This window comes from Oryzias latipes, chromosome 5 (genome assembly GCF_002234675.1).
Source record: "Oryzias latipes chromosome 5, ASM223467v1".
Lineage (NCBI taxonomy): Eukaryota > Metazoa > Chordata > Actinopteri > Beloniformes > Adrianichthyidae > Oryzias > Oryzias latipes.
Window position 1 is genome coordinate 32,329,587 of NC_019863.2, and position 27,716 is coordinate 32,357,302.

The 27,716-nt window shown below is 41.7% G+C and overlaps 2 protein-coding genes across 2 annotated transcripts in view; both read right to left on the reverse strand.

The window, feature by feature from the left end:
* LOC101168203 (MTSS1-like protein) overlaps positions 1 to 20,663 on the reverse strand; it is a gene marked incomplete in the record, with an annotated part of 42,874 nt that extends 22,211 nt beyond the window's left edge. The window contains 3 exon segments of the mRNA XM_023954672.1: positions 1,249 to 1,322; positions 3,318 to 3,379; positions 19,856 to 20,663. Coding sequence (XP_023810440.1) covers positions 1,249 to 1,322; positions 3,318 to 3,379; positions 19,856 to 19,927 — 208 coding nt within the window.
* A 2,004-nt stretch (positions 20,664 to 22,667) lies between these two features.
* LOC101168454 (nuclear factor 7, ovary-like) lies at positions 22,668 to 26,586 on the reverse strand. The gene is made up of 2 exons (XM_004069344.4): positions 25,716 to 26,586; positions 22,668 to 25,625 (listed from the first exon to the last, which is right to left on the reverse strand). The coding sequence occupies exon 2, from the start codon at positions 25,612 to 25,614 to the stop codon at positions 24,199 to 24,201; it is 1,416 nt and encodes a 471-aa protein (XP_004069392.1). The 5' UTR covers positions 25,615 to 25,625; positions 25,716 to 26,586; the 3' UTR covers positions 22,668 to 24,198.
* Positions 26,587 to 27,716: the final 1,130 nt, after the last annotated feature.

Consider the following 27,716-nt stretch of genomic DNA (forward strand, 5'->3'; position numbering starts at 1 on the left):
CCTAAACCATCCATTCCCTGTTAAAACAATTCAATGTTGATATATTGGGTTATTTATTGCTTCATTTTTCATAAAAATGATTCTTTAAGATGCCCATCTCTATATTATTTCAGGTTTGGGCAAATTAGGTTTAAATACCTAAACTATCGGCCATCAAAACATGCCCCCCCTTCTCCCCTTTGGATTGCTGAACGTTTGTTTTTGTCTTGTATTTTCGCAGAGGGCAGATGAACAGTGACCTTTGCTGGGGAACCTTTCAGCCCGATGTCTACAACGCCATGGCGTGCCGCTGACTGTGACCTGCCTGAGGATGCTCATTTCATGTCAATAATTCTGAGGAAATGTTTTCTTTCTAGATTTCAAAATCCTGGTTCAATCTTAGTAACTTAAATCCTTCTGATGAAACTACGATGATGACATTCCTGCACAAGTTTCCTCGTGATGTTACACTCACTAAAGGGTGACGGGACAGATCTACCAATACCTCCATGGAGGGGAGTGCCAGTGATTCACCAACCCCGCATTTATTGGATTTCCTTTAGATACCATCTGATTTATGTGTTGCGTAATCAGAGCCGGCTCAGCACTGACAGCCCTGTCCCTCTACATCTGCACAGTCTGAATCAGACGGTCAAAGTAACAAAGCTTTAGATGCAGGATGAGACCAAAGTGGGTCAACAATAACATACTTTTACATTTTCAACAGTATTGCTCCACAAGTCTTAGAACTAGTTCAATGGCAGATAACAAGCTGACCAACCTCCACGTTAACCTTAAGAAGTAGCAGCAGATCAGAAAGGCTCCAACATCTGAAGCTAAACATGAAAAAAACAATAGAACTGTTCAAAGAGAAGAAACCCAAGAAGATCCCAGTATAGAGGAAAGACGGAACACAGAAAACAATTCCATGTCTGATGGAACACACCATCTATGATGGTAATTCATGACTATTTGTTAGGCTTGTGACCACCTAGAATCATCCTTTTGGACTTCACTCTTCATTTACAAACTAACATGCCGTGGCGGCTCGTTTGGAGCTTCTCTCACTGCATTTACAGCCCCCTCCTGCACAGGAACACCATGGATGTGCTACTTCTGAATAGTCACTGAGTAAGCAAAAGTGGAAGCACAGATTGAGAAACGCTGGGAACGATCCTCTTCACGAAATTTGTTACAACACTGCTGGAAAGTATTGCTAAAGCTCCAGAAAATGGAAGTTCTGTTGTTTTTCTGAGTTTCTGTGCTCACCTCTGGTCCCCGTCGCCATGTCTGCAACCTTTTGAAAAGCATCTAAGAAGGACCCAACAGCCAGAATAGTCGTCCTGAAAAACAAACACACATAAGGGAAATGAATAAATCCACCATAATAGACCTGATCGGTCGTCAACTGAAAACCTGAAGCTTTTTACTTTTTATTTGACCAAATTCGTTAGCTTTACCTTAAGAGTTTTTCTTTGTGTATAAATATGTGAAGAACTTCTGTTTTTATACAACTGAGACAATGATCTGAACTGATTATAATAATTACAGGGAAGAAAACTATTTCTGCTTTAAGTTAGTTGTGAACCGGTGCCTTACACGTGAACTGAAGTAATTGGATGTTTTTATAACCACATTTTGGAATAGTTGTTAAAATTAATTCCCATCAGCATTTCCTTAAAACCTTACAACCACGAAAATATTTTAAAAAAAACACCAATAAACACATTTTCTCAACATATTCAATACATCCTTTTTAGAATTAAATTTGTTTTACATTCTCAGTGTTTTAATCTGAACTGATATAGGCGTTTAATTGATAGAATTATCCATGTTTACATGGAAAACTGATCAAAAAATCATTTTTCATAAAACCATGAGATTACAATACAGGAAAATGTATTTCTGAATTTTATGATGTGTTCTCATTTTAAATTATATGAGTAAAGATCAAAGACCAAAACCATAACATCTATGTTTTAAACTCAGTCCACTATTTACATAATATTAACCGCTGTAACACCAAAGAATCCCAACAAGCTGATGATGCATGTTATGAAACTGATCTGATACTAAAGTTTTTCAAACTGATCCTTCCATGATCAAAGATGGCTTCCTGAGTTTTTTTTAACCATGTTTGATGCTTAATTTCAACTAAACTAGACATCAACAGCATGAAGCAGCAAACTAACCCAACAGAATCTAAACAATCCAACTAAAAGGCTTTTATTTTGGAAGCTGGGCTACCACATGAGGTTCTCTGCCTTTAAAGCCTTGTGGTTCAAGTGCAACAAGAGACGTTTGAGACACACATTGTCATCAATGGAGCTTTTGTCTGCATGTCCTCCACCACTGAAGTGTATGCGTCTATAGCTGAGCACCAACACACACAAACGCACACTGTTACCTGATCTTCTCGTGTTTTAGGGGTAATGACTGTGGGCCCGTCTGACCTCAGTGGAAATTCGTCACAATGCAAGTTTGCTCTTTGTGTGATGAAACGGCCAGAAGCGCTTCTATCACGTTTTTAATGAATTATTAAAACCCTTTAAGACTAATTTCACGACAGGAATGAGGTCAGGGGTGCCGCCCAGCCCAGTACTAAAATATTAAAACACACTTCATAGAGCCCGAAAACCTCAAAAGTCTTCACCGAGCCACTGTCCGAGCACCGGGCACTAAGGAAAAACCTCACAGCGAGGAAAGTGAAGACTCAGCCATCCAGCTCATCCCCCCACAGAGTTCTGTTCTTCAGGCGCCTTGTGGTCGTCTACAAGTGGAGCAACAGAATGGAGCATGTGACCCGCCGATTGTAGCACCTGCATGATAGCTGTAAGCTTTTTCCTATGGCATTTTTCAGTCTGCTCCTGATTCCCAATGATCTGAATCACGATATATTGGAGACATGCAGGTTTAAGCTTATCTTTAGATATGTCCTCCATCATGAGAAACATGCTACAAGGACATGATAAACACATCACTTTCCTCTGAACGAGTCTTTAAACGGTTGACGTGCACTTTGGTGCCATTTTTCAGAACTTAGACCAAAAGTAGATCCGAGTTATAAATACTGTAGATATTGTGTGTGTTTGTATGCTTGTGTCTGCATGTTCGTGTGTGTGACTGGCAGGGTTAATAGACCCTAACTGTCTGCAGCAGGCAGAGCGATGATTATCAGGTAAACTGGCCCTCTGGGAAGAGCAGCTTGTGTTCTTGTGTTTTATTCTATTACAGTTGTGTCTGACTCAAAACGCACAAAACTCACATAAACACCAACGTAAAACAAAAACAGTTTACTCCAGTCTTTATGCCTTTATGGTTAGGACTGTGCTCCTTACCTGAGTTGTGACTGGAGTTTGGCTCCTTTTGTTAAAAAGTCCTCCCAGGTCGGATAACTAGCCTAGAAGCAAACAAAGGGAACACAATAATTACATTTGATTATTTTTCCTCCAAATAAAATCAAATCACAGCTAAAGTCGATCGTTAGAACGTCCCACAATATGTGAAGTTATGTGTGCTGCTTTTAAACAAAGGTGGGGTGAAAACAAAGAGACCATTTTTCATTGAACATCAAAGAAGTCAAAAGTATTAAAGGGTTATTGGAGACTGAATTTGTCTTCAGGGGACTGACAGACTCAATAGGTAACCGTAAATAGATGCTTTTATTCTAAAGATATTCAAAATAATCTTTTATGAAATTACAGATTCTTTTGCTGTGAAGAAAAAGTGACCCTGAAATCTGCTGGAAGCAGCTAATCCTTCAATCATTCGCACCACACCTACTCATCTTTAGTGCTCTTTACTCAGTGACACAGAGCACCAGAATTATGGTTCCACTTCCTAAAATCTTTCTGAATTAAATTGCTAAACTGCACGGAAACAAGGACAAGCTGTATTTTTTAACTTAATGTGAGAACAGAGGCCTGAAGCTTTGGGACGACCAAAAACAGGCTGGAACAGAGGAGGCCTACACTTCACTCTGCTAAAGTTATGAAGCTGTGATTTTATTTTTACTGAGGCAGTTTATCTGAAGCCTGCTGTGGGACCATCAAGTGAAGCCAAAACAGATCTCCAACGATCTTCTGAGCATCTAAGACCAGCCTTATAGAAGGTCCTTTACAATACGAGCCTAGAATTCAGATTCTTGAATATTCTCTGGTATTGGTTTCTAAGGGGGGGAAGCTTCTCTTTCACCAGGATTTTGTAACAATAGCTGATTGATTATGTAATCTGAAGCTGGTTTGGGCTTCAGACTTTGACCTTGAGTTGCATGAGTACACAGCAGCAGCCCCAAGTGTGATGTTTAGATTAATTAATCTACCAAAGAAAACTGTTGGGTAATATTGGAAGTTAGGCCATAATTCCACTTTCTCTCATTATTTCCTCAAATCCAGTCACCCTGTCTGCCCTCAGTCTTTGCCACTTCACCAAACAGAGGATAATACCGATTTAACCCCTAACACAACACCATTAGCCTCTTAGTCACACACCGCTAAAGCTGTTAACCAGCCCTCAGTTTAAGGATAGCAGACAGACGCGCAGCATGGGACTGACTGGGTTACTCCAGCAGGGATTTAACACTCTGTGGTGAAATACTGCAGGTGACCAAATGAATGCAGCTTCCAGTAAATGACTAACAGTGAACCTGTTGTTTTTTTTAAAAAAAAGGTGGTGGAGCAATAGAATTTAAGCAACTATGAATGTAGCACAAGTTGACCTTGCAGGAGTATTGAAACGACGCCGTGGCACATGTGGTGTAATCAAAACTAAAGGTCATCAAAAATATTTCTTTTTGAGTTTTAAAAAAAAAGGCAATGAAACCATCAAAAAAGTAAATATAATGATTATCTGATGCCGTTTGCCTAATAGCATAGTTCCACCCATGACCCCCCCCCCCCTTGAAACATTTATTTATACAATATTTCATCTTCCAATATTACATGAAGGTAGAACACTATGATAAAAACAGAGATTATTTTCTGTAGAATATTTTATTCACATTAAGGTGAAATTCAAAGTAGTCCTTCAGTAGTCTGAATATTGGCTCGATCCACTCAGTTTGGACCAATAAAATGTGACTTGAACTCTCTTTCTGTTTGTTCCTGCCAGGAATGTCATGGAAAGTTGCTGTAAAAAAATTCCGGCACTCATTTCGCAGCAGACACAGGCAGCTCTAAAGACACAGGCAGGCGGAGCGTGCATCGGCGCTTCACGCTGTGGGCTTTGGAAGAGGGCTGGCTAAATTTGGGTGGCCCACAGGGGTTAGCGGCGGTTTCAGGGGGTTCCCTCGACAGCTGCCAACAAAACGGTCCTCTGCTTCTGTCTGGATGGACCTGGCCTTTTACATTTCAGCTGTTACAGGGGGACAATCTACTAGAAGTTTCTTTAAACGCTGATCTAAGCAACAAAAATAATTCTTTTTTTATTTTCACACCACTATTTAAAAGTGTAACTGCTTCAACCACCATGAAGGGGTTTGACAATCTTAGGTAAGCCTTTGTTTATGAACTTGGACCCCAGAGAAACATGAATTCTAAGCCTGCTGCCCTCAGTCACTTAGGACTGAAAGCTAAGTGAAGCTGAAATGAAGCTCAAAGTCATCTATTCATCCAGACAGAGCAGGATACACACTAAGCTGCTATCTTATCTGCTCCGTTCACCAGACAAAGCTACAGGTGTGTGGTTACTCTAGCCAGTGTGAGTAGACATCTGCTTTCAGCATCTAATCTCACTATGATAATCCTGATTTGTTCTACTCACCGGAAGAATGAAAGGGGCCAAAATAAGATTTGATGAGAGTGAGGGGAATGCCATGTTAACCAAACCAGAGTTTAAACCAACTTTATTAAGTTCTCCAATCAAGCAATTAACTGGTAATTCAATCATTTATCCACAAAAGGTTTAAACCCACAAACAAACACTAAATGTAGAAAGTATTAAACACTTCAGGAAATCAAGTGAACGTGTCACCTTTGAGTCCCAACAGGTAGCTTTGATTAATATTTAATGATATAAATCTTTGTAGTTATGTTCCAAAGGTAGATCTAGTTAAAAATGTATGCATCATCAACCTTTTAGCAAATGTTTTCTGGACTGGGGCAGACCCAACACAAGTCATTAACAGATCCAGTATGACACGCTCACTCTATAGATATTATTCTGCATTAGAACACCAAAGTATTTAAAAAGGAAAGCTGACCTTCAACAAGTGTAACAGACAACTTTCCACAAGAGGTAGAAGTGTATAGAATGACAAATAGTCCATTGTTTTTCGCCTTTTGGCATAATCAATCAGAGGTCACAGCAAATCAGCTTCCACTGAGTCGCACATGTGGTTTGGGAGAGAGTTTTACACCGGATGCCCTTCCTGATACAACCCTGTATTTTACCCGGGCTGGGGACCGGCACAGGGATACCCAGACTTGGGCCCCTTTGTGGCTACATAGTTAGGCAGTAGCGTGAACGCTCTTGCCCAATGACCCACACTGAATGAAGCTCATCGCCGCCTGGGAAACGAACCCTATATTTCCTGTGCACCAGTCCTACACGCAGCCAAATGAGCCATCCAACCGCCTATGAAGAAAAACCTCATGATGTTTGTTATTAGAAGCCCTTCCACATTACAGTAAAGCTTTACATGCACTGCCATGGTTGACCGTCAGGCATACAGACCATCAGCAGAAATGATTGCCCTTTGTGTCTGAGACACAGAACACATACATATGTACAGCAGAGAAGGAAAGCTAGTCTAGCAACATTGACCACATCCTTTCATGAATGTAAGCATGTGTCTCTAACAACCAGCTAACTCAAACCCCAGTAAAAATGAATGGACCTGCCTCACAGTTTGAGAGATAATTGCAGTATTTAGAACAATGATGGTTTCAGCAATCTGTGTGAACATGCACGCCAAAACAGCTGTTTTAGGTAACTCTTTACAAAGTACATCCGTGCATGCGGCGTTCACTAGCACAGAAACGCTGCGTGTGCATATCTCCCAGATAATCCAGGAACCATTTAAGGAGGAAGAAGTTTGGCAAAGAAGACTTCAAAGTAAATTGCACTGCTCTGGTTTATAGGTTTCTGTTGTGGTTAGCACAGTTGCCTCATGTGGAGAGGGTTCCTGGTGTGAATCCCAGATGGTCGCTGACTGTTAGGAGTTTACATGTTTCCTTCCTGTGTCTCCGTTCAGGTACCTTGGCTTCCTGATCCAGCTCAGAAATGTCCAGGTTACGTTGTCTGAGTAGAAGATACAGACAGAGGGTTCGTTTTAGAGGGATTTTCCAATTAATGTAAAGAAAAAAGATGTTCATTGGTTTCATGTCAACTAAGTTTTGATAAGGGCCTCAAGTCTTACTATGTTAATTAGTATTATGTTAATGTCATGTGTGCCATCTGGTACCAGATCTTTAGTACTACACAAACTTTTATGAAAAGTTAAACCAAACAATCCTATATTTAAACCTGTCTCCAAAAAGTAATGTTGTAATCTGTGTGTTAATCCAACATATGGCAACCTCTGGCAATTAGATACCCTATGTTGTGGCAAAAGATGCTCACAGTGCTTCATTCACACCAGGCAAGTAACGCATGTTCTTGAATACAAGATTAGCCCACAGTGTTCACACTGGAGGAGCAGGGAGGGGATTCTTCTTTTGCTACTGTTTACTTGCGCATGTCTGCCACCTACAGCTGGAAGAGGTTTAGAGTAAATGTCAAAGCAGTGCAAATCTGGTGACTGTCGCTCTAGGGTTTTTCCTTCAGAGCTCTATTCCGATATATGAAAGATTTGGTGTCCTAACTACGGTTGGGCACAACTCTCAATTATTAATTTCTCCTGCATGTTCAATCTTTAAACAGGTGGCACTTCCAAGAATGAAAGGGACGCCATTCAATTGTCGCTACCAAATTCGAGTCTCTGATTGGCCAAAGTTTGACCTAGTTGAACTTTCAATGTCCATTCAATTGGCGCACGTTTTGTACGTAGAGCCTAAAAACAGTCAAAAAGTTCTGTAACTGCACATGTACATAAGTGTTTTAAACGAAGAAGCTCAAAATACGTGTATAAGCACGTTTACATAGACTCTTCATTGAAAGTAGTTGCTTAAATATACTTTGCCGAGGGCCGTGTGAACTTAGTATAAGACAAAAATGAACATCTTAGTTTTTTCTATGCCTAAATATGATAACCCAATGGGGTGGGAGAGACAAAACCATGCACCACATTGTGGCTACGTTCACACTGCAGGCTGAAACGACCCAATTCTGATTTTTTTGCCCCTATGCGACCTGTATCTGATCTTTTCATGACAGTCTGAATGACACAGATCTGATCTTTTCAAAAGCGACCCAGGCCACTTGGGTATGTGGTCCTGAATCCGACACGTATCCGATCTTTTGAAATGCGACCTCCGTCTGAACGGTCAGGCCACATGAATCCGACCCATCGATATGCTACAAAAGTCATCATTCTGCGTTGAAGTAGGCGGGAACGAGAACACAAACATCATCCATGGCAGACGATGCTGCTGAGACCAGTCAGTGAAGGAGAAGCGAGGTCACCGATTGGTTTCATTTTTGGGGTGACAGCTCTATTCAGGCCAAACTCCAGTGCTCTTATTGCAACCGGGCGGTTTTTGAAAACATTTCCAGCGAAATGGCCAAGCGTGGGGTTGAACCTTTCCAGGGATTACTTTTTTCCCCCCTGTCCAACCGTGGTCAGAAGCGCAGGGGACCGAAGCGCGGGGGTCACTTCCCCGTTCGGACCCTCAGATTCTCCAGAGCAGGTTTATAAAGACTCAATAGCATTTGTTTTGGGGGAAACCTTCTTTCATTTTCGTTCTCCTTCCTCCGTAACACACAAAATGAATGCGCACCCCCCAACACACCTCAGCTGCCCCCTCTCACTCCCTCCTGGGCTGCACAGTGCTCTCTCTTACACACGGGCGCGCGCGGCCCCAGCACATACACATCCCCATTTCACAACATTGCCTTCTTAAAATGAAAATATTGTAATTGTACTGGCTCCTTTGTGAAAATAAGTTTAATACTGAAAAAAGACCTCCGCTGTTGACAGCACTGTTGTTGACATCCATTGTTAACGTTAGCTACTTCAACAAACAACAGTGACATCGTTCACCGTTGAGGACTCTTCTGAACATGCGGGTCACTTCTGGGTCATTTCACGGTCACACAGGAGATCACAAAAGTTCGCAATTAATTGGAAATGTGAACGGCCTTGCAAAAAAAGAAGAAAAAAAATCTGATTTTTAAAAAAAAAATCGGAATAGAAAATAAAGCCCTGCAGTGTGATCGTAGCCTATGTCGCCCAGTCTTTGGGCTGTTTTTGTGAAAAAGTGACAAAAAGGCAGGATTGAAGAACTTCAAAGCTGCTATTGAATTAAAATAAAGAATTTCGTTTAGATGTTTAAAATATTTATTTAGTTTTTAGATATACTGGTACTGAAAACTTGTAATCCATAATCTGATATCTAACTGTTGGAGCAAGTATTTTTTTAAACAATTCTATACTCCTGATGTAAAACTTATGGACCTATAAAAATATTCCACTAACATCGTTCAATTTGTCTTTTAATCAAGCAGCAAACATAAGGCTGAAACTGCAATCTGATAAAATTCTTCACAGTCACTAAATCTGGTGTATAATCTAAATCATAGTAACCTTCACTAGATGTTTTTCACGATATTGTGATAACTATGCACTGAGCTGCTCAGCGTAACACACTTGGCATCATCGTCAGTTTGTGTCTGAATTGAAGGTAAGCCACTTCCCTGAAGATATGATCATGGAAAATTCCTTCAAGACCAGTTTGAAAGAGAAACCAGATATTTCTGCCTTTACCCCAGAGTGTCCTTGTCACTATAAGATTTATCCTTACGTTCTTATTTGCACTTTACATAGGAATACATTATTCTGTTTTTTTTATTTTTATAAAAAGGTACAAAACCAGCAAAAGCAAAGCAAGAAGTTCACTGGTTCACTGTAGCTTTAGGTAGGACTGGGCAATATAGAATTTCTTACATTACGATATAGTCTTTTTCATATCAGGCGTTGAAGATATTTATCATGATACAATCCAAATACCTATATTTGTCAAATTTGAACACTCTGCTCAAGAGACAAATTAGATTTTAAAAAAATCAGCGGGTTGTTTAGATTCAAAATTGCATTTCCTGTTCACCCTTTAAGCATAACGAAAAACTTGAGGACGAGAGAAAAAAAAAGAGTTTCATGCAAGTTTACGCAAACGTTCGCTCGCCACATGGCGACCAACCCTCTAATCTTTACTCGCTAAAGAGGAAAAAATGCTCGCAACTGGTGAGTGTTAATTTCAGACCTGTCAAAATAAAATTATTTTGCGATTGACTCATTCTTTCGAGAAAAAAAATGAGAAAATGGGAAAAAATTATATTGCGATATATTTATTGATCATTAACCTATAAGCCAGCAGTATTTATAAAAAGATGAAGAATGAGAATTGTACATGGCATCGATATCTAACTAGGAAGTATTTACACCTTACAAATATTGAAGTTACTGAATTGTGTACACATAGACACCTACAGAAAAGTAACAGTCGTTTTTTATTATACTCAAGAGGTGGATTTTTCCCCCATGAAATCTTTCCTGCAAAGTTGTTGTTTTTTTTCTCGTTTCACTTTAATTAGTTTGGTTTCTGACAAAAAGATAATCTAAAATTGTTCTGGATTAGAATCACAATCCCTAATCTTAAGTATACTTTTCTTAAATTATAGTCACTTTATTTTTATATATAAAGTGTTCAGTTGATGTTAGAACACTAGCGTCACTTAAGTTTTTGGCAAACAGACATGATACAAAACTAAAATTAAATACAAAATGCATATATTCTATAATTAGAACGAATTGGAGACATTAAGGAGGTTAACTGTTTTAATCATTTTAAAGTTTAATTGCAGTAAATTGGTACACATGTACAACCTTAAACAATCTATAACCCTAAAAACTACATGAGCAAAAACTGAATATTAAATAACAGGAACCCACCCAAAAACCTTAGATGGAAAAAAATTAGATTCAAAATTAGCTCAACAGAAACTAATTAATTGAATATAGTGTTCAGTTATTTTGTTCCACACAGAGCACAAACGCACACTAAATAAATCCTCTGACACTGCCCAGAGCATTAGGAGTCAATCAACACAATGAAGCCGCAGTGATGAAGCAACAGAAAGCAGTGGAGCTAAAGAGGCCGTGACTGTTCAAACAGCAGCGCTGGAGTTAGCTTGGTAGCCATTATAGACAGACCGGTACAGGAGACGAAAAGGGCAGATTTAGTATGGATCGCATGGTTAACATTTTGCATACCAAATTTTACACTGTATGGTTCCTTATCTACTGCATTTTGTTAAGCCTTACCACACACACAAAGGAGGATTTATCACCTCAACACCTAGTCTTTAAAAGAGACGATACAAGGTGAGTTTAGTTACCTTTTAGCTCAGAAATAAACAAGAAAACAAACTGAGAAATAGGCCTGAACAATAAATCGCAAATTTATCGTTATCGCGTAAAAGATGGCGAAAATTGCAATAAATGGTTACCTTATGTCTGCTAAAACAATCTTATGGCAACTTGAAGTATATTGGTAATCAAAGTTATATAGTCATCGCAATACTGATCACTAAAATCGCAAGTTTTCCTCATAATGTGTGGCCCTACTGTGAAATAATAATTTAAAAAAACATCCAGAGGCTGGTGATGCCTTTTTTGATCCCTGTAATTTCTCTTACATCGCTAACATAACAAAAACATCAAGCTTCCCCTCTGCCTGCAGATCGGTCCAGGATGAAGGCGCATTAAACCAAAGGTCTGACGTCTGAGATGGAAACCTTCAGATTATGAGCCGCTCAGCTAAAACTAAAGGCGTAAACCCTAAAGGGGTTGTTAAGTAAAAACATGGTGTGCTGAGACCACCTGACTAGTGTTTAGAGCAGATATGAAAAAGCTTTTGGGTTTTTTTAAGAGGTCAATCATTTCCATGGCCCAGTCAAGTGTATGTCAATTCCTACATCCACTGCAGACAGTTTATCCTGAAAGGCTTTGCTTTTGTTCACAGACACACAAGTATTGCTAGCAAGATGCTCACATGCACTGCTACTGGTAAAAAACAATAATAATGAGTTTGTGCTTCAAATCAACTCATCAGTGTGCTGAGATCAGGTGGATAAACCTGCAACCATAAGTGAGAACAGAAATTCATTTGTCCTTTTCCCTTCACAGGAGTCTCTGCAGTTTGTCCTGCAGGGGTCAGACAGGATGGATGGAACAAGTGTCTTTGTTCTCCAGCAGCTTAGCAGGTAACAGAGAGAAACTTTTCCTAACAAATTCTTTCATTAGACTGACAAATGCCTTTTCAGAAATGCAAACAATGAAGACAAGCAAAGACGCAAAAGAACGCCAACATCTGAGCAGAGCGCCGCGAACACTGAAGGAACAACAATTGCTTTATTTGCTACACGGTGTTTGCATGCAGGTAAAAGGCCTGATAGTTGGGGTTGAGTGCACTGATTAGTGATATCTGTATATTCTTTATAGGTGGAAGACTGAAAGAAGACTTCACAAAGAGCAGGTTTCTTTAAGGAACAAGAAACAAACTTTCTTAAGAAAACACATGGCTGACTGTACTAACAAGAGCAAATAAAGGTTCACCTGTTCACTGAATTGAGTCAAGGTGTGGCACCATCACACACATTGCTAACACTAATAACAAAAGTGAAAACTCTTAGTGTCAGCATGCCATTGCTGACCACAAAGCTACTACGTTCCATTAATTTTACATTTTAGATAGAATATTTACATATAATGGATGGAGTAAATGCTGCTTCTTTGACTTGTCTGTTTGTGGATTCATTTGCATTATAGTTTGACTGAAACACATTCCTAGGAACTAGGGGTCGACTGATGAGCTTTTTTTTTCTGTGCCAATACTGATTAATACAGGTCATGGTGGTTGGTAACCGATTTGTGGCTCATTTGCACTTAAAGTAAAAAGTTTAGCATCAAAACTTTGACTAACACAAACTCCAGCACATGGCTTTGTTTAAATGCCGTAAACATATTTTATTTAAGAGAAAAACAACTTGTGAAGTATTTTTGAATAATCTAACAAGAAAAATGTTGTATTCAAAAGAGACGTGTTAAACGCACAACCAACTTTCTCATAGTTTCTTTTTGCAAAGTTTGTGCACTACATTGTCTTTAAGCATATGTTTCTTTATGGCAGTAGCCATAGATCCATCCATCAACCTTCTGTGTGTCTCTGACCGGAATATTTGCCCTTCAGAATCCTGTGGGTGATGTCAGTTTCAGAACCACCACTGTGTCGTTAGGTGACCAACATCTATGAATGCCTTGAAGGTCCTGACACTGGCAGCCTTTGTTCAGCTATTTGGGGTAACTACCTTTATAAATGAATGGGGGGGGGGGGGGGGGGGTAACTGAATGACAAAAATAATAAAACAAAGGCAGGAGTACAGTCCAAACCCTTTAACCTCAAAGACGCTCTTTGCCATATGCTAACTCTTTAGCCGTTTACGGGATCAGCATGAATCAGCTGATTCTGACACTGAGAAAAGCGGCTTTCCATTTAGGCTTTGCGCCGTCACCGGTATGCAACTTTAGTAAAGTTCAGAGCGGGCGACATGGTCAAAAAAATTAAATCTACGATTTTTTTCATCCCAAATTTGATTGTAATCGTTTTTTTCTCCCTGTTTTTGCTTTCTTTAACAAAAATTACATGATGGAATAATATATTTTACCATATCCTTTGGAAACTGACCCTAACACAAAGTTCAACAACATGCAAGCTGAAAAAATGATGCAGAACTAAGCAGCAGATGTTTTGGGAGCTACCGCTAGCCTGAGCATCTCATAAAGAGAAATACTAGAATGACTCGGCAGATCATTTCTGGGACCAACAGCCTTGAAACCGATTGGTTTGATGCTCCGAGTTTGAAGGTCCAACCAGGGACCAATATATCATTTCTGACTCACCAGACAAGTTGGCTGATAGATTAAAAAAACATCTACCAACCAAATGATTCCATTATTTTACAAGGGAAAACTATAGCTGTGATTTTATAAATTATTGTTACAATAATGCAAACAGAGAGGAAGTCACAACATAATGAAGACATCCGATAAAAACACCTGACTTTCTTAAGGAACTCCTGTTTTGATTTCTACTCAATCTTTGCTCTCTGCTTTTGCCGTTTTCTCGCAGTCTATGAAATGTTTGATTTTCCGTCACAAATGAGTCGTTTGTACTGAGAAGACGGGTTTCAGTCAGTCACCTGTCGTCTGAACCAACTGTAAAGATTCAAACCTGCTGAGAAAACAAGGACAGATTTACTGAAGGGGAGCAGATTGACAGAAAAAGCTATTTTTTTCAGCCTCGCAGAAGTAGGTCCTCTTTGTTTGCTGCCGTTTTCACATCTTTCACGTCTTTCAATCGCCCTGCCCGAGTAAAGTTAGAAAAGTTAAAAAAGCAAAGCTGCTTCTCTCTGTGAGAGAACCAGCTGATTTACACCGTGTTAGCACTTCAGTACTTTACAGTGTCACTTTTCTCAATGTCAAAATCCACTGGAATTCCGTTAATCATAAAAACGGTTCAAAAGTTGGGGTAGGTGGTGCAATTAATGAACATTTCTTGTGTAAGTTGACAGAGCATCTGGACCTACATGCTTGAGTTTCCTTTTTCCTTTGCGTGACGGCTTAATTTAGGAAGAAGCATCAAGACGTTTCTACGTTTTTTAACTTTTTAGCATTTCCTGAGGAGATCTCCAACCTCATATCTTCTTGCATTAAACATTCACCCCCCCTCCTCTTCCTGTCACCAGTCTTTCCCGTTCCCATCACCCACTTCCCTCTTTCTTTAGGTCTTCTTCCTAACACGTCTCATGTGACCGTCCTGCATTTCCTCAAACGCCTTCCTTCATTAACAACAAACAAAAACTACAAGGAGCTGCATTTCCAGAAGAAAATGCAGGCTTGATGCTATATTGCTGAATAAAAATGAAACTTAAAAGGAAATAATTGGCAAAAAAGAAAGAAAGAAAGAATCAAAGTTGACCAAAAGTAAAGTGAAAACAGTAAAATAACAAAAAAGATCTTTTGGGAATAATGCAGGCGACTGGTATCGAACTAGAAAAGTTGTGCACCACAGCTCATATTAAATGCCATTACGCCACCAAGCAGGTACTGTGGACAGGACATCTAACCGGTAATCCTGGAATATCTGGAAAAGTTCAAGGATTTGAAGGACCAAAAAGTCAGAGCTGGAAAAAGCTGAAAGAGCTGAACATTTGAATAGTTGAAGAGTTAAAATAGCAGAAACATTGTAGGAGGAGTTAAGTGGCAAAAAAATGGTGGAAGACACTGTAATAAAGAAAGAGAAACAGAAAAACAATGATTACTTTATGGCATCCAACCAATGACAAAACTACACACCGATTGTAATGTGGAAATATCCACTGTGTGTGTGGCACTGTGTTTTTTTGTCAAATTAACACTTCATCAGTACACTTTGCTGATTCAGTGTGTGTCCACACCCACATTCACCTGAGGTCGCCTATTTACCTGCAGGAGTAATGCTCTTTGAAGTCACCCCACCCCAAACACACACAGCTTTCATTTCAGGAAGTATAAAGTATATCACCAACGTGAGTTTGCATGATGATAACTGTCGTACTGACAGACTGTGCTTAGGTCACACGCCTCGTGAAAACTGCCAAGATTTTACAAATACAGATGATTTTACACATAAATGAATACAATCCATGTAGAAATGGCATGTTTCTCTGTGGAAACCTAATTACTATTCCACACACAGCCTCTGCTTCATTTACGTTCACCTTGAGTATGGAGCTCAGGACAGAGAACACAAACCAACACACATGCAACACTGAAGTGCAAACCCATGACCCCACATGCATGATGCGCGCGCACACACACACACACACACACACACACGCACACACCAGCTGGTTCTTAGAAACACAAAGGATTAGAGAAAGGATTGTCTATTTAGTGTCATTTTCTCAGATTTTGCAGAAACTCTTTCAGTAACAGCAGAAACGTGAGACCGTTTGTTTTTTCATCCACACAACAACTCTAACTTTAAGCGGCTCTCCATGTGCTCGGCACATATACTTTCATTCTTCTGGCCAGGTAAGCCACATTTGCTGTTAACTAGGGTGTCCAATTCCCGGTCCTGGAGGGTCACACTGCTGGATCTAAAGAAAACAGGACACTGGCTCCCGAGGAATGGGATCTGACACCTCCGGTCTAAACTTTATTCCAATAGAGAAGATGACAACATCACTGCATGAGGCTGTGGATGTGAGGAGCAAAGCAGGAAGATAAAAAACAAGAAGGACGAGAGATTGTGAGAAAAAGGGAGACATGCAGGAAAGTGCCTAAGCCAGCATGTCAGGCAGGACTTAGTGACAGCAGAGATGGAGAAGGTCGATGCCTCATCATGTGGCTCCTGAAGCTGAGACGGGAATCATTGAGCTGACGGCGTCTCCCAGAAAACTCACATGTCCAACAAACCAACTCCAGATACATTTTCCTCCCAACTGGGATGTATTTTAGTATAACTAATAACTGTAATAACTGAGTTCACTGAATGCTCAAAACTGCACAGATTTGTCTCTTTGGGGTTATAGATGCTGCTGTGTCTCGACCAAAGTCTATTGAACAATGCTGGCCTCAAAGCATCCAAAGAAGCTCTTGACAGACATTTATTTGAATGAAAAGATGAAATCCAAGAAAACTGGAAAAAACATCAAACTATGTGAAGATAAATACAGCATTCATGTTACAGCTGACAGCTCATTTAACTAGAATACTATAAAACTTCTACCTTTTTTATTGGACTAATGAAGTATTGTTTGCACCGCTGCTTTCTCCTGGTGTTTGCAAAAGATTGAAATGTTGATGGACTTCTGGTATCTCCATGCTTTTGACAGCCAAGTATCTTTCATGGTGGATCTTAAATCATTTTCAGATCTCCGGATGACCTGCAGAGCAGTTACAGCCCGGCTCTGCCAAACTCCCCACGCACACACGCGTTGGGGGCTCAAACACAACCAGGAGGTCATCACGGCTGTGGAGCCAAACCATGACGGCGAGGCTTTCCAGCAGAAACGTACACACACCAACCGCGACTCTCTGCTTAGTTACAGATGACTTCCGTGGGTGAGAAGCGTGCAACCTTCTCAGAACAAGAAGCGTTCCCGTTGATTCTGTGCCACATTGATAAAATGTGAGGAAATGATGCCACAAGCTCTGGATCCACCAGATCCATCCCACTTCTTTGTTATCTGATGTGAGCCGTGAGTCACGCGTGCTACTCTGTGTTCTTGTCAGTGGATGTCAGCATGTTCCATCATGTTGCATGCAAATAACGTCTGACTTGTGAGAATGCCCCCCTTTCCCCTGATCCTGAAGTGTCTGACTTTACAACAACATGACTTAGAAAATGGTTTGTTCCCTGTTGGGGAGGCACATCAGTTTGAATAACTCCTAACGAAACAAAAACGCTTTCAAAGGTGCTAAAAAAACTATTTTAAAAGAAACACGCAGAGCAAAGCTAATGCGACTCCCGTGAGTCATCTGACAATCTGCTCTTACACAATATTTAAGAATTTAGACTGAAGCGTCACCTGTGGTTTATTCAGTTCTCAACAACATGAAAACGGATGACGCACAGCTTTGCTATAACTAAGACTTACCAGTTTAATCCTGTCAAACAATCACCCACGCTAATCAGGCTCTACAATGAACCAAAAAACACTTCTTTATGAGGCCCTTATGAGGCGTCTGAAGGCAGCGCCGAGGCAAGGGCCCGAAAGAAAAAAAGACTCTCACAAAGATGTGAAAAATGCCAAAACCATGGAGGCTGAAACAGAACAATCCTTGAGGTTCATGTTCATCCCGCTGCATATGAAAGCTGTGGCTAAAGGAGGACCAACAGTCATATGAAGGAGATCTGTGGTTGAGCTGGTCTGCCTCACATAAATGAACAAACAAAAAGGAGTCAAGCTGTGTAACGGTCAACAGCTACCTTTATTAAACCATTTTTCAGCCGTCAGTGCTCATTGCTTTCATGTAAAAGGTTTATTTATCTTTTGTTTGCATCCAAATTGTTTTTATTTGAATTCCTACTCCAACTATATTTTTATCTATTGTAAGATCCTTCCCAGTGGTCTTATGATTATGCAGTTTCAAGCAAAATCGGATATCCTGTGGAATTTTTTAAAGGCACATCAGCAGTAGCTCATTAGAAATTTGCCTCTGGGTTGTGGGCAGGACTGTTGGTGCGGAAGTTGGCCTACTTTAAAATCCCAGCATTCCTTTGTTTACCCGGTCTCCCATTAGCTTACAGCTCCTTGCAAGACCAAGCTAACATTGGTGTAGCGTTATCGGAGCTATCCGGCTGTACAGTTTTGATCCAGATTCCAGCTCAGACAAAGAAAGCGAGGACTTGCGTGGATCCATTTGTCTGCAAGTGGTTGATCTGGAATAGTGGTGGAGAAGGGAGACTTTGGCCCCACCCATGACAGTTGCTGCGGGTTTTCATCCGCTCTTGATCCTTCACAATTTCAATAAAACCCCATTTTAATCCTAAATTCTTTCAAATATGTCCTCCATCCCGAGCAAAATGCTACAAGTGCTACAAGTGGAAAGAGTGTTTTTGGGTCTTTCGTCACAGCTAACATCCCACCCTTAATGACAAAGGTCTTTGAATCCAAATATTCCTATGATTTCAAACATCTAATTTATTCCCAGAAATATAAAAGTAATCAAGCAATACCTGATCTATCATCAGTTTCTATCATGAAGAATGACATCAGGTAGCACATGGTATAACATGAAAACCCCACAAAGGGGAAGTTTTGTCAACGGAATAAGATGAATGTTGGTGTAGTGAAGCATCACTGGGTCCCTTTCATAAACCGCCGCCGTCTGTTTATGTGGGGGAACAGGAACATGTGAGCAGAAAAATCCGTCTGCCACGGAGAGGCTTCATGTGTCAGGCAGCGCCATGGCCTCTGTCTTATGGTCAAAAAGGGGGGGTGACTTTAAAGAGGCGCCGCTGAGGACCGAACACGGAGAAACACTGACAGACAGACAGCAAAGGGCAAACGCTTGCCAAACATCAAAGAGAACACAGCTGGTAGTACCACCCCCATCCGGCCCTTTAGCCCCTCGGATGGCCCACTTCCACATTCAGCTCAGTTTTTACCCAATCCCCGGCACCAGCGTTCACGTCCACATATGCGAGCCATTCTTAATAAATGTTCCCGTCTTTGTTTACATTTCATGAAACTGTTTTCTCAAATATTTATCAGACTCCTATGAGTCAAAGTGACAAATAGGAGATTAAGATTAGGATTAAATCGCCACCAAATTACTTTAGTGGTTTATTTTAGGATCAAAATGATTGGATTTGGTTGAAGATAATCAGATCCTATTTGGATTGATTTTTTTTTTACCAATTATGTTGGGATACAAAAAACTCATAGCAAAACTTTTAATCCAATACAAACAAAAGGTAGAATTAAAATGACTGAAATATTACATTTATAAGAAAATTATTATTCGAACTTGATAATAATAAGAAGAATTGCCCCTCGGGGTCAATGAAGTTGAACGGAAATTGAATTTCTTGCATTTTAGAACAGCCATGATGATGAACATGACATCAGCTTTGATTCAAGTGAATTTCCTGAAGATAATCAGAAGAACTGAAGGATTGTGAGTAAAAGTGAGAAGCAGGGTTTCCGAGCAGACGTGAAATGATTTTACCTTCATGTCGTTCATGATGAGCTGGAAGAGCCCTCCCAGGGCGCTGCATTCCTTCTCTATGCCCGCATCCATTTTTCCACAGGCTCGGAAAAATCCTCAACCTCCCAACACGAAAACTTTTGAACCTCCCCCCAAAAAGGAAGGGAAAAAACAACTTCCAGGCGGGTTTTCTGTTATAGAATATGGCCCTCCTGTGTTTGGTAGACTAAAGGAGGGCTTCGACGGCTCGAGGGCAGAGTCCGCTTCTTTAGCCGAAAAGAAAACAAACACCGGAGAGTCGATGATCCGTCCGACGAGCGTCCGGCTGCAGTCAGCCGATGCTTCCAGCCGGCCAGCTCGATAAACGTCCCGAAAAACACCACATTGTGACCGGAGCAGCTGCTCCTGTCTGGAAACCGCCTGGCAGATTTTTTTCAAACCTACTTCTGAAGCCAATGAAGACAGAAATGGTTTTCGCTGCTTGCTAACTCCGCTAGCTAGGTCAACTTCGCTAACAACCTGTAACTGTGCGTGCGTCCAAACGGGGACACGCACGCGCGCTCCGTGATCGATACAATCCCACACGAACGGATGAAGGTCGTATCTGGAGCCCGGCTCCGGCGGCAGACCCCCGGTGGGTCAGCAGAGGGGTATCCGACAGTTTTGACTCCGTTTCTCGCAGAGTTTGGACGACAAACGCCGCCGATTTCCAGCGGTTACTCCAGAAGGACTGTCCCGTGAGGTCCCGAGCCGCGCGACAAGACCGCCAAAGTGGTGACGCAAAGAACTTCCGGCTGTAGCCTTCAAAATAAAACTTCCAATCCGGAAATGGATGGATGGATGGATGGATGGATGGATGGATGGATGGATGGATGGATAGATAGATAGATAGATAGATAGATAGATAGATAGATAGATAGATAGATAGATAGATAGATAGATAGATAGATAGATAGATAGATAGATAGATAGATAGATAGATAGATAGATAGATAGATAGATAGATAGATAAAACGTATGAAATGGTTTAAGTTGGATTCATAGATCATCAAACTACAGAGGAATGAACGTTGGCGGGAATTTGGTCAAATTTCTTGTGGGACAAGCGTTTTTTAAAAAGTCAATAATTAAGCCTGTTAGGGCAAAGAGCCTTAATGTTTTCCCTTTTTAGTCCAAATTCTTTTGCACATGTGTAGAAAAAACTGCAACTTTTGCAGGTGAAATGTGAAGATGTTATTCTCAAATAAAATTTTATCTTGCACATGCTTGTAAAGACGTTTATTTGCCAACTCTGTCGTAATTCTTTTAGTGTCAGAACTGACGCTGGGGCAGAACTTTATTAAATTGTTGGTTGGAATCTACAGACTTTGTGGTTTAAGCCTGTTCTTATCCTGTAAATGAATGTATTAAATCACAACTTCAGAGGAAGTTAGAAGCGCTGCTCTGTAAAAGATCAGTCTTTCTTCTAACAGCATTTCAAAGACACATTTTCTGTATCCTTTCATTCTTCAGAGTGGTGATGAAAGCAGCAGGAAGACTCGAGTGTCTGACCCATCAATGGGACATTTTTCTGAATCGTCTCATCAAAAACCGTGACAGCCTCATGGAGGAGTTCTTTCTCCAGACTATTTTGCTGATTTACCCAGCAACAAGCTGAGTCACAGCCACAGCAGCCTTGCCCTCAGGTGGTTACCATGGCAACCCATACTGTGGCACATGCTCTTGTTTGGTATGTTTTGCTGAATCACATGCCACATCCAACCACAGCAGTGTGGATTCCATGGAGACCGTGATTTATAAAACAGTCATTTGGTGACAATTCAGCTTAAGTTTGTGGTTAAACTTTTTATTTGGAGGGAAGGACTTGGTCAGTGTCACAGAAAAAAATTAGACATTTAGGAGCTTAGAGTACTGGAAAACGTGGATGAATGTTTCAAAAATAGAGCAGAAATTAAACAAAAAGGCAGAAAGACTGTAAATGTTTTCAATTTTCTTATTTCAATAAATATGACACACAGTCTGGACTATTTAAAATTCTCCTTCAAATTTCTAATTTTAAAGTATAACTATTTTTCTAACGTTGACGTTATGATTATGGATATTTTCTATATAGATATCCTGTCCTTTTTAAAATAAATACACATTTAGCCTTTTTTTATATATTGATGACGAAGTACTTTGTGAAAAAGACCAAATTATTCAAATTCCCTCCAGATCTCATGACGTTTTCACTTTTAAACAAAACAGACACAAAACTTCAAACCTAAAAAGATTTCTGAAGTAAAACTGTAAAGTTTTCAAGAAGCACATGACAGTGTTTGGCTATAAAAGCAGTTTTATTCTTTGCAGATTCCATCGTTTGAGGCAATTGTGAATTAAACTCATACAGACTTTATTTATCCATTCATTTATTCTCATAGGTTCCTCTGATTTATTTTGTTTTTAAACCCCTTCTGTAGTTTCTTTTGGTTATTTCCTTCAAATAAAATGGAAAATTGTGCAGTTAATGGTTTCTGTGCTGCTGAGACGTCAGATGACATTTATTGAAATGTTCTGTCACCAAAACAAGCTGCCAGATATTTGCTATTTGGAAAAAAGTTTGTATTATTATTTTGTATGAACGTTCATTGTGTTTTCCCTTTGGCTTACATAATTTAGCTTTAATGATCACTTTTTAATGAATGTAACAACAGCGCCATCTACCGGCCATGTGGGAGGAGGAAGTCATGGCGGCAAGCATCACATGGGCTTCCATCGCTGCCATGCAAAGCCACAGGCTGATTGCAGGTATTACGGCAAAGGGGTTTCACTCCAACCACTGAAGATGGACATGTCGTTTTGAAAATACTTTATTTTGATGGATTTGCTGTGATCAGAATCTCTGTCTGCAAAAACTGAGAAGTAAATAATGATTTCTAATTTTCTGAAATCCTGTTTTTGTGGTTCGTATGAGCCCCAATGTAGGAGAAATGAATAAATAAATACTTGAAATCAAATAAACAGAGGCGCCTGAAACTATGAAAGTTGACATTTTTGAATGGAACAATGGAAATGATTGGCTTTGCAGTCACAGTCCCACTCCCCCACAGACACTAGCGCCAACCTACGGCCGCCAGGGGCAGGGTGGGGTTCTTGCCCAAGGACACTTTGATAAAAGGTTGGAATCATACCTGCAGATTTCCGATCAGAGGTCGACCACTGTTCCACTGCACCACAGCCGCCCCCACATTATATCACTATATTACCTAAAGTATTGTCTCTCCTGCCGTGACTCACATCTGAACTGAAGGACCGTCCCATTCCTAACCCATAGAGTTCAATCCTGCCGTCCACCTTCTGCAGCTTTTCCAGCTTCAACTCTTCTGGAAGGCTGTCCACCAGGTTGAGGAGTGTTTCTAGGAGTTGTGGACCGTTCTTCCAGAAGGTCATTGGTGAGGTCACACTCTGATGTTGGTGGAGAAGGCCTGGATCTCAGTCTCCACTCTAATTCATCCCAAAGGGGTTCCATGGGGTTCAGGTCAGGACTCTGAGCCGGTCAGGTCCAGTTTATCCACACCAGACTCTGTCCTCCAGGTCTTTATGCACCGCTGCATCAGCGCTTTGCGTTCACTTGGTGATGTGTGGATGGATGCAGCTGCTCAGCCGTGGAAACCCGTTCCATGAAGCTCTCTGCGTGCTGGACTTGTAATCTGAAGGTCACATGACCTGTGGAGCTCTGCAGCAAATGACTGCAGAAAGTCGTTGACCTCTTTGACCTTCAGCATCCTCTGACCCCTCTCCATCAGTTTACGTGGTCTACGTGGTGATGAGGACACCTGATTCTGATCATTTAGATACGTTTGTTAATAATGTTAATGTATTTTTCTTTTTTGCTTATTTGTCTTTTTTGTTTTCATTGCCTGAAATAAAGCATTTGAATCTGTGGAACCTTTCCCTTTCTCAGAGCAAAACAGTCCGTCTAACAGTTTACAGCTGAAATGTTTTGAACGTTGACGAGAGCAGAAGAAGAAAGTCAGAACGGATCCTTGGGAGGAGGTGTTGCATTTTCTCTCATCTGAGGCCCCAGAACTTCATGAAAGACAGGAACCATCTCTGCTAAAACCTTTACTAAAATACTGACATGTCCATTTTGGGTTTCAAAGGATGAAGGAAAACTTGAAATTCCTTTTTTTGGTTTTCTTGGCAACAAGCTTTAAAAATCTGAAAACACGATTTGATCAACAGTTTTAACAAGTTTCATCCAGATCAGAGAACACGAAGCACTAAACGTCTGGATGGATGAGGTTTTTTACATGCATGGTGGCTCAAAAAGGGAAAAAAGAAGAAAAAACAAGTTTGGACGTCTGTTTCCTTTGTAAAAGATTTCAGATTTCATCATCAAGACGAACAACACAGTCCTCGTCCTCGTCCTCCCCTGAAGGAGCCTGGGAAATCCTGAGCGGCAGGTCACTGCTGGTGTGGAAGAGCGGAAACAGCGCCTCAGTGTGGCCGGGTGTGAACTCCTGAATGTGGGCTTGAGTCTCTGCATCAGTGAAGGTCAGTCTTCCTCTCCCCCAGTCCAGATGAACGCTGACGCTCTTCAGCTTCCTCTCAGGATGAAGAGGAGACGGACCCGTAGGGGAGATGGAGACGTACTCGCCGTTGGAGAAGGCCACGGCCCACAGCCCACTCGACGGGTCAGGGGCTCCTTTCCTCCTGAAGCCCTCTGCGGCCACGCCCACTAACCAGGCTCTGCTATCGCCCACTTCCACGCTCCAGCTGTGGGCCCCCGAGCAGAAGCCCTGCGAGCCCAGAACCATGCCGTGGCATTCAAAGCGCTCTGGGTTTTCGGGGAGCTCCTGCCTCGGTCCGTGTCTCACAGAGGTCAGGTCTTCAGACAGGAGGAGTCCCGCTTCGGCTGTGTTGGGATCCAGAATCACCGGTCTGTAGGACACCACCTCCTTCATCTTGGTCCAGACTCTGAAGCTCAGGTTGCCCACATGTTTGGCCACATCCATCAGAGCTCCTGACAGCAGCCGCGGGACGTCCTGCAGGCGGCAGCGCTGCACTCTTTCCACTGCAGCCTTGTGGTTCCGGATGAATGAGGCGTCTGCAGCTCTCAGCTGCTCCTCTGCAGCTTGGATCACGTCTGAAAGAGCTGCCATCTCCCTCCTCAGAGCCTCCGTCTCGTGACTCAACACCCAAACCTTCTGCCTCTCTTCCTCCCTCAGAGCATCAATCCTGGCATCCTCTTCTTCCTGCAGAAACCGGTGAAGCTCCTGGAACTGCTTCTTCATCTGCGTCTCAGCTTGTCGGGTCTGGAGCAGAACATGTTCTGTTGTGTGGCCGAAGTGACCTTTGACCTGCTGGAGGAGCTTCAGGCGGTCCTGTAAGGGTTCCAGAGACCTCCGCAGCTCCTCTCTGAGATCCAGAGCGGCCTCGCTGACGGGTCGGAAGCTGTGGTTCCTGTGAGCGTCCGAGTCTCTGCAGATGAGGCAGACGGGCTCCTGGTGGTCCAGGCAGAAGAGCTTGAGGCTCTCGGCGTGAAGCCTACAGAGGGGCTCTGGCTCCGCCCTCTCCAGCAAGAAGGCCTCACATGCGTTCTTCAGAGCCAGGTTGCAGGGCGGACGCTTACTTCCACAGGCGTTGTTGCAGACGGGACACTTCAGGACCTGCTTCTTCTTCCACCATCTCTTCAGGCAGGCTCTGCAGAAGCTGTGGCTGCACGGCAGAAACACCGGCTCCTCAAAGATGTCCCGGCACACGGGGCAGGTTAGTTCCTCCTCCAACCCCGGGGCCATTTTGCCTCAGTCTGAAAGTTCAAACAGGAAGTCAGACTCTTCTCTAATTCTTCTTTGCTCTTCTTGAATTCTGATCGGTTTAATTGGTGAGGAGAACTCACGTCTGCAGGCAGGAGGAGGCTGTCCCACCGACCAGGAGTTTGGGGGAATCTGAAGGCGAAGGTTTCAATGTTTCCTCTCTGCAGAAAAGTCACTTCTGCTTTTCTCGCCAGGGTCACGTGACTCCAACGTAGAGCTGCGTCACACGGCGGAAGTGCTTCATTGACTATGCAAACTTGACTTTCGTCAGATTCAAACATGAACACAGTTTTAATCTCTGAAAAAGCTTTAGCTATGGCTCATGAATGTAACCAAACGAACTGGCACAGGGAGACTCGGACTATTTAAGACATGAGGAAGGGAAACACAGGTGGAAACAATCAGGTAGGATTACACAGTCCCACCTGTAGGGGAACAGACAAGGGGAGGAAGAAACAAGGCCTGAAACGAGAGGAGAGTTAGTGTTTCAAAATAAAACAGGAAGTGCAACACGAGACAACACAAGTGACAGACATGGACCAAAAGTGAACAATTCATGACAAAAGATAAAATTGACAAGACATGGCAGCCTGCACGTTAATGTGGCGCTTTCTGCACGTTAATGTGGCGCTTTCTGCACGTTAATGTGACGCTTTCTGCACGTTAATGTGACGCTTTCTGCACGTTAATGTGGCGCTTTCTGCACGTTAATGTGGCGCTTTCTGCACGTTAATGTGGCGCTTTCTGCTTTGATTACTGCTTTGCAGACTTTTGGAATTCTCTCGATGAGCTGGAAACTGGCTAGGAGGAGCGGGGATCGAACTGCTGACCCTTCGACCTGCTCAACCGCCTGAGCCACTGCCACCCTATGTTATGTGGCAGTTATGACTGTCATGAATTGGGCTTGGGTTAAGAAAGTACTAAATGTATCATATAGTTTGCTTAATGCTCAAAATTGTTATTTGGCCCATGATTTGCTTGTGATTTGTGTTTCACAATGTAAAATATTAAAAAATAATTGTTTCGCCTCCTGTTTATTTATATGAACACATTCCCTGAAATACGTTATTTTAGCTAGTGCACATGTATAAAAAAATACTAATATGTATCATAGATTACATATTGTGGACAGAGTATTCAGGCCATTATCAAATGCAGCAGAATTTTCAAGCTACCAGTAGCTTGAAAAAGCTTTAAAATGTGTTTAACTTTTTGTAGATGTGTGCTGAGTTTCTTCTCTATTCTTTTTTCTTACTGCCTTTTACGCCTTGAGACGCTTAGGGCAGCAACAAAATCTTTCCACTTCTGACGGTCGCGGGCCAGGGTGATGATGGTTCCCCAGGTGTGTCCAAATTCTTTCAGCTCAGCTTCTACTGTTCGGCGCCAGGTGATCTTCGGCCGTCCTCTTGTTCTTTTTCCATCTGGTGTCCAATGTAGCGCTGTCTTTGTTATTGTGTTGTCTTCACTCCCGAGTACATGTCCAATCCATGTCCAGCGTCTTTTGAGGATAATTGATGACATGTCTTCTCGATTGCTGCGGAAGAATAGATCTTCATTGGAGATCTTTCGGGGGCAGAAAATTCTTAATATTCTCCTTAAATTTTTGGTGTGGAAGGTTGAAAGTTTTTTCAAGTCCTGTGTCATTCTCCAGCACTCTGCTCCATACAGTTATACTGACAGAACACAGCTGCTGTTCCTTCGGGAATATCTGCTCCTTCTGGTGGTGGATCTCTGTTCAAAACTTCCCGAAAATGTTCAGCCCAGCGGGTATCTTGTTGTTCTGCTTCTGTTGTGAGAAGCTTGCCAGCAGAGTGATGTTTTCCACAAACTTGTCGACAAATCCTGCATAGCTGGCCTTGTTCTCATCGGGTTGTAACTCTTTCTGCCTCCTCAGCAAGCTCCTCAACATATGCACCATCCTCTTTACTGTCTCGCTGGCTTCTCTGTACTGCTGCTTGTGTTTTGTTTGGAGTCTCTCTGAACGGGTGTTCAGAAGCTGATCACTGAGATTCCGTCTATCTTCAATGGCCTTCCATGTTTTCTGCTTATTCCATTCCTTGGACCCTTTCTTGGTTCTAAATCCA

Coding starts and splice junctions, on each gene's coding strand:
- LOC101168454 (XM_004069344.4), bottom strand. CDS start 25,614: ATGGCCCCGGGGTTGGAGGAGGAACTAACCTGCCCCGTGTGCCGGGAC.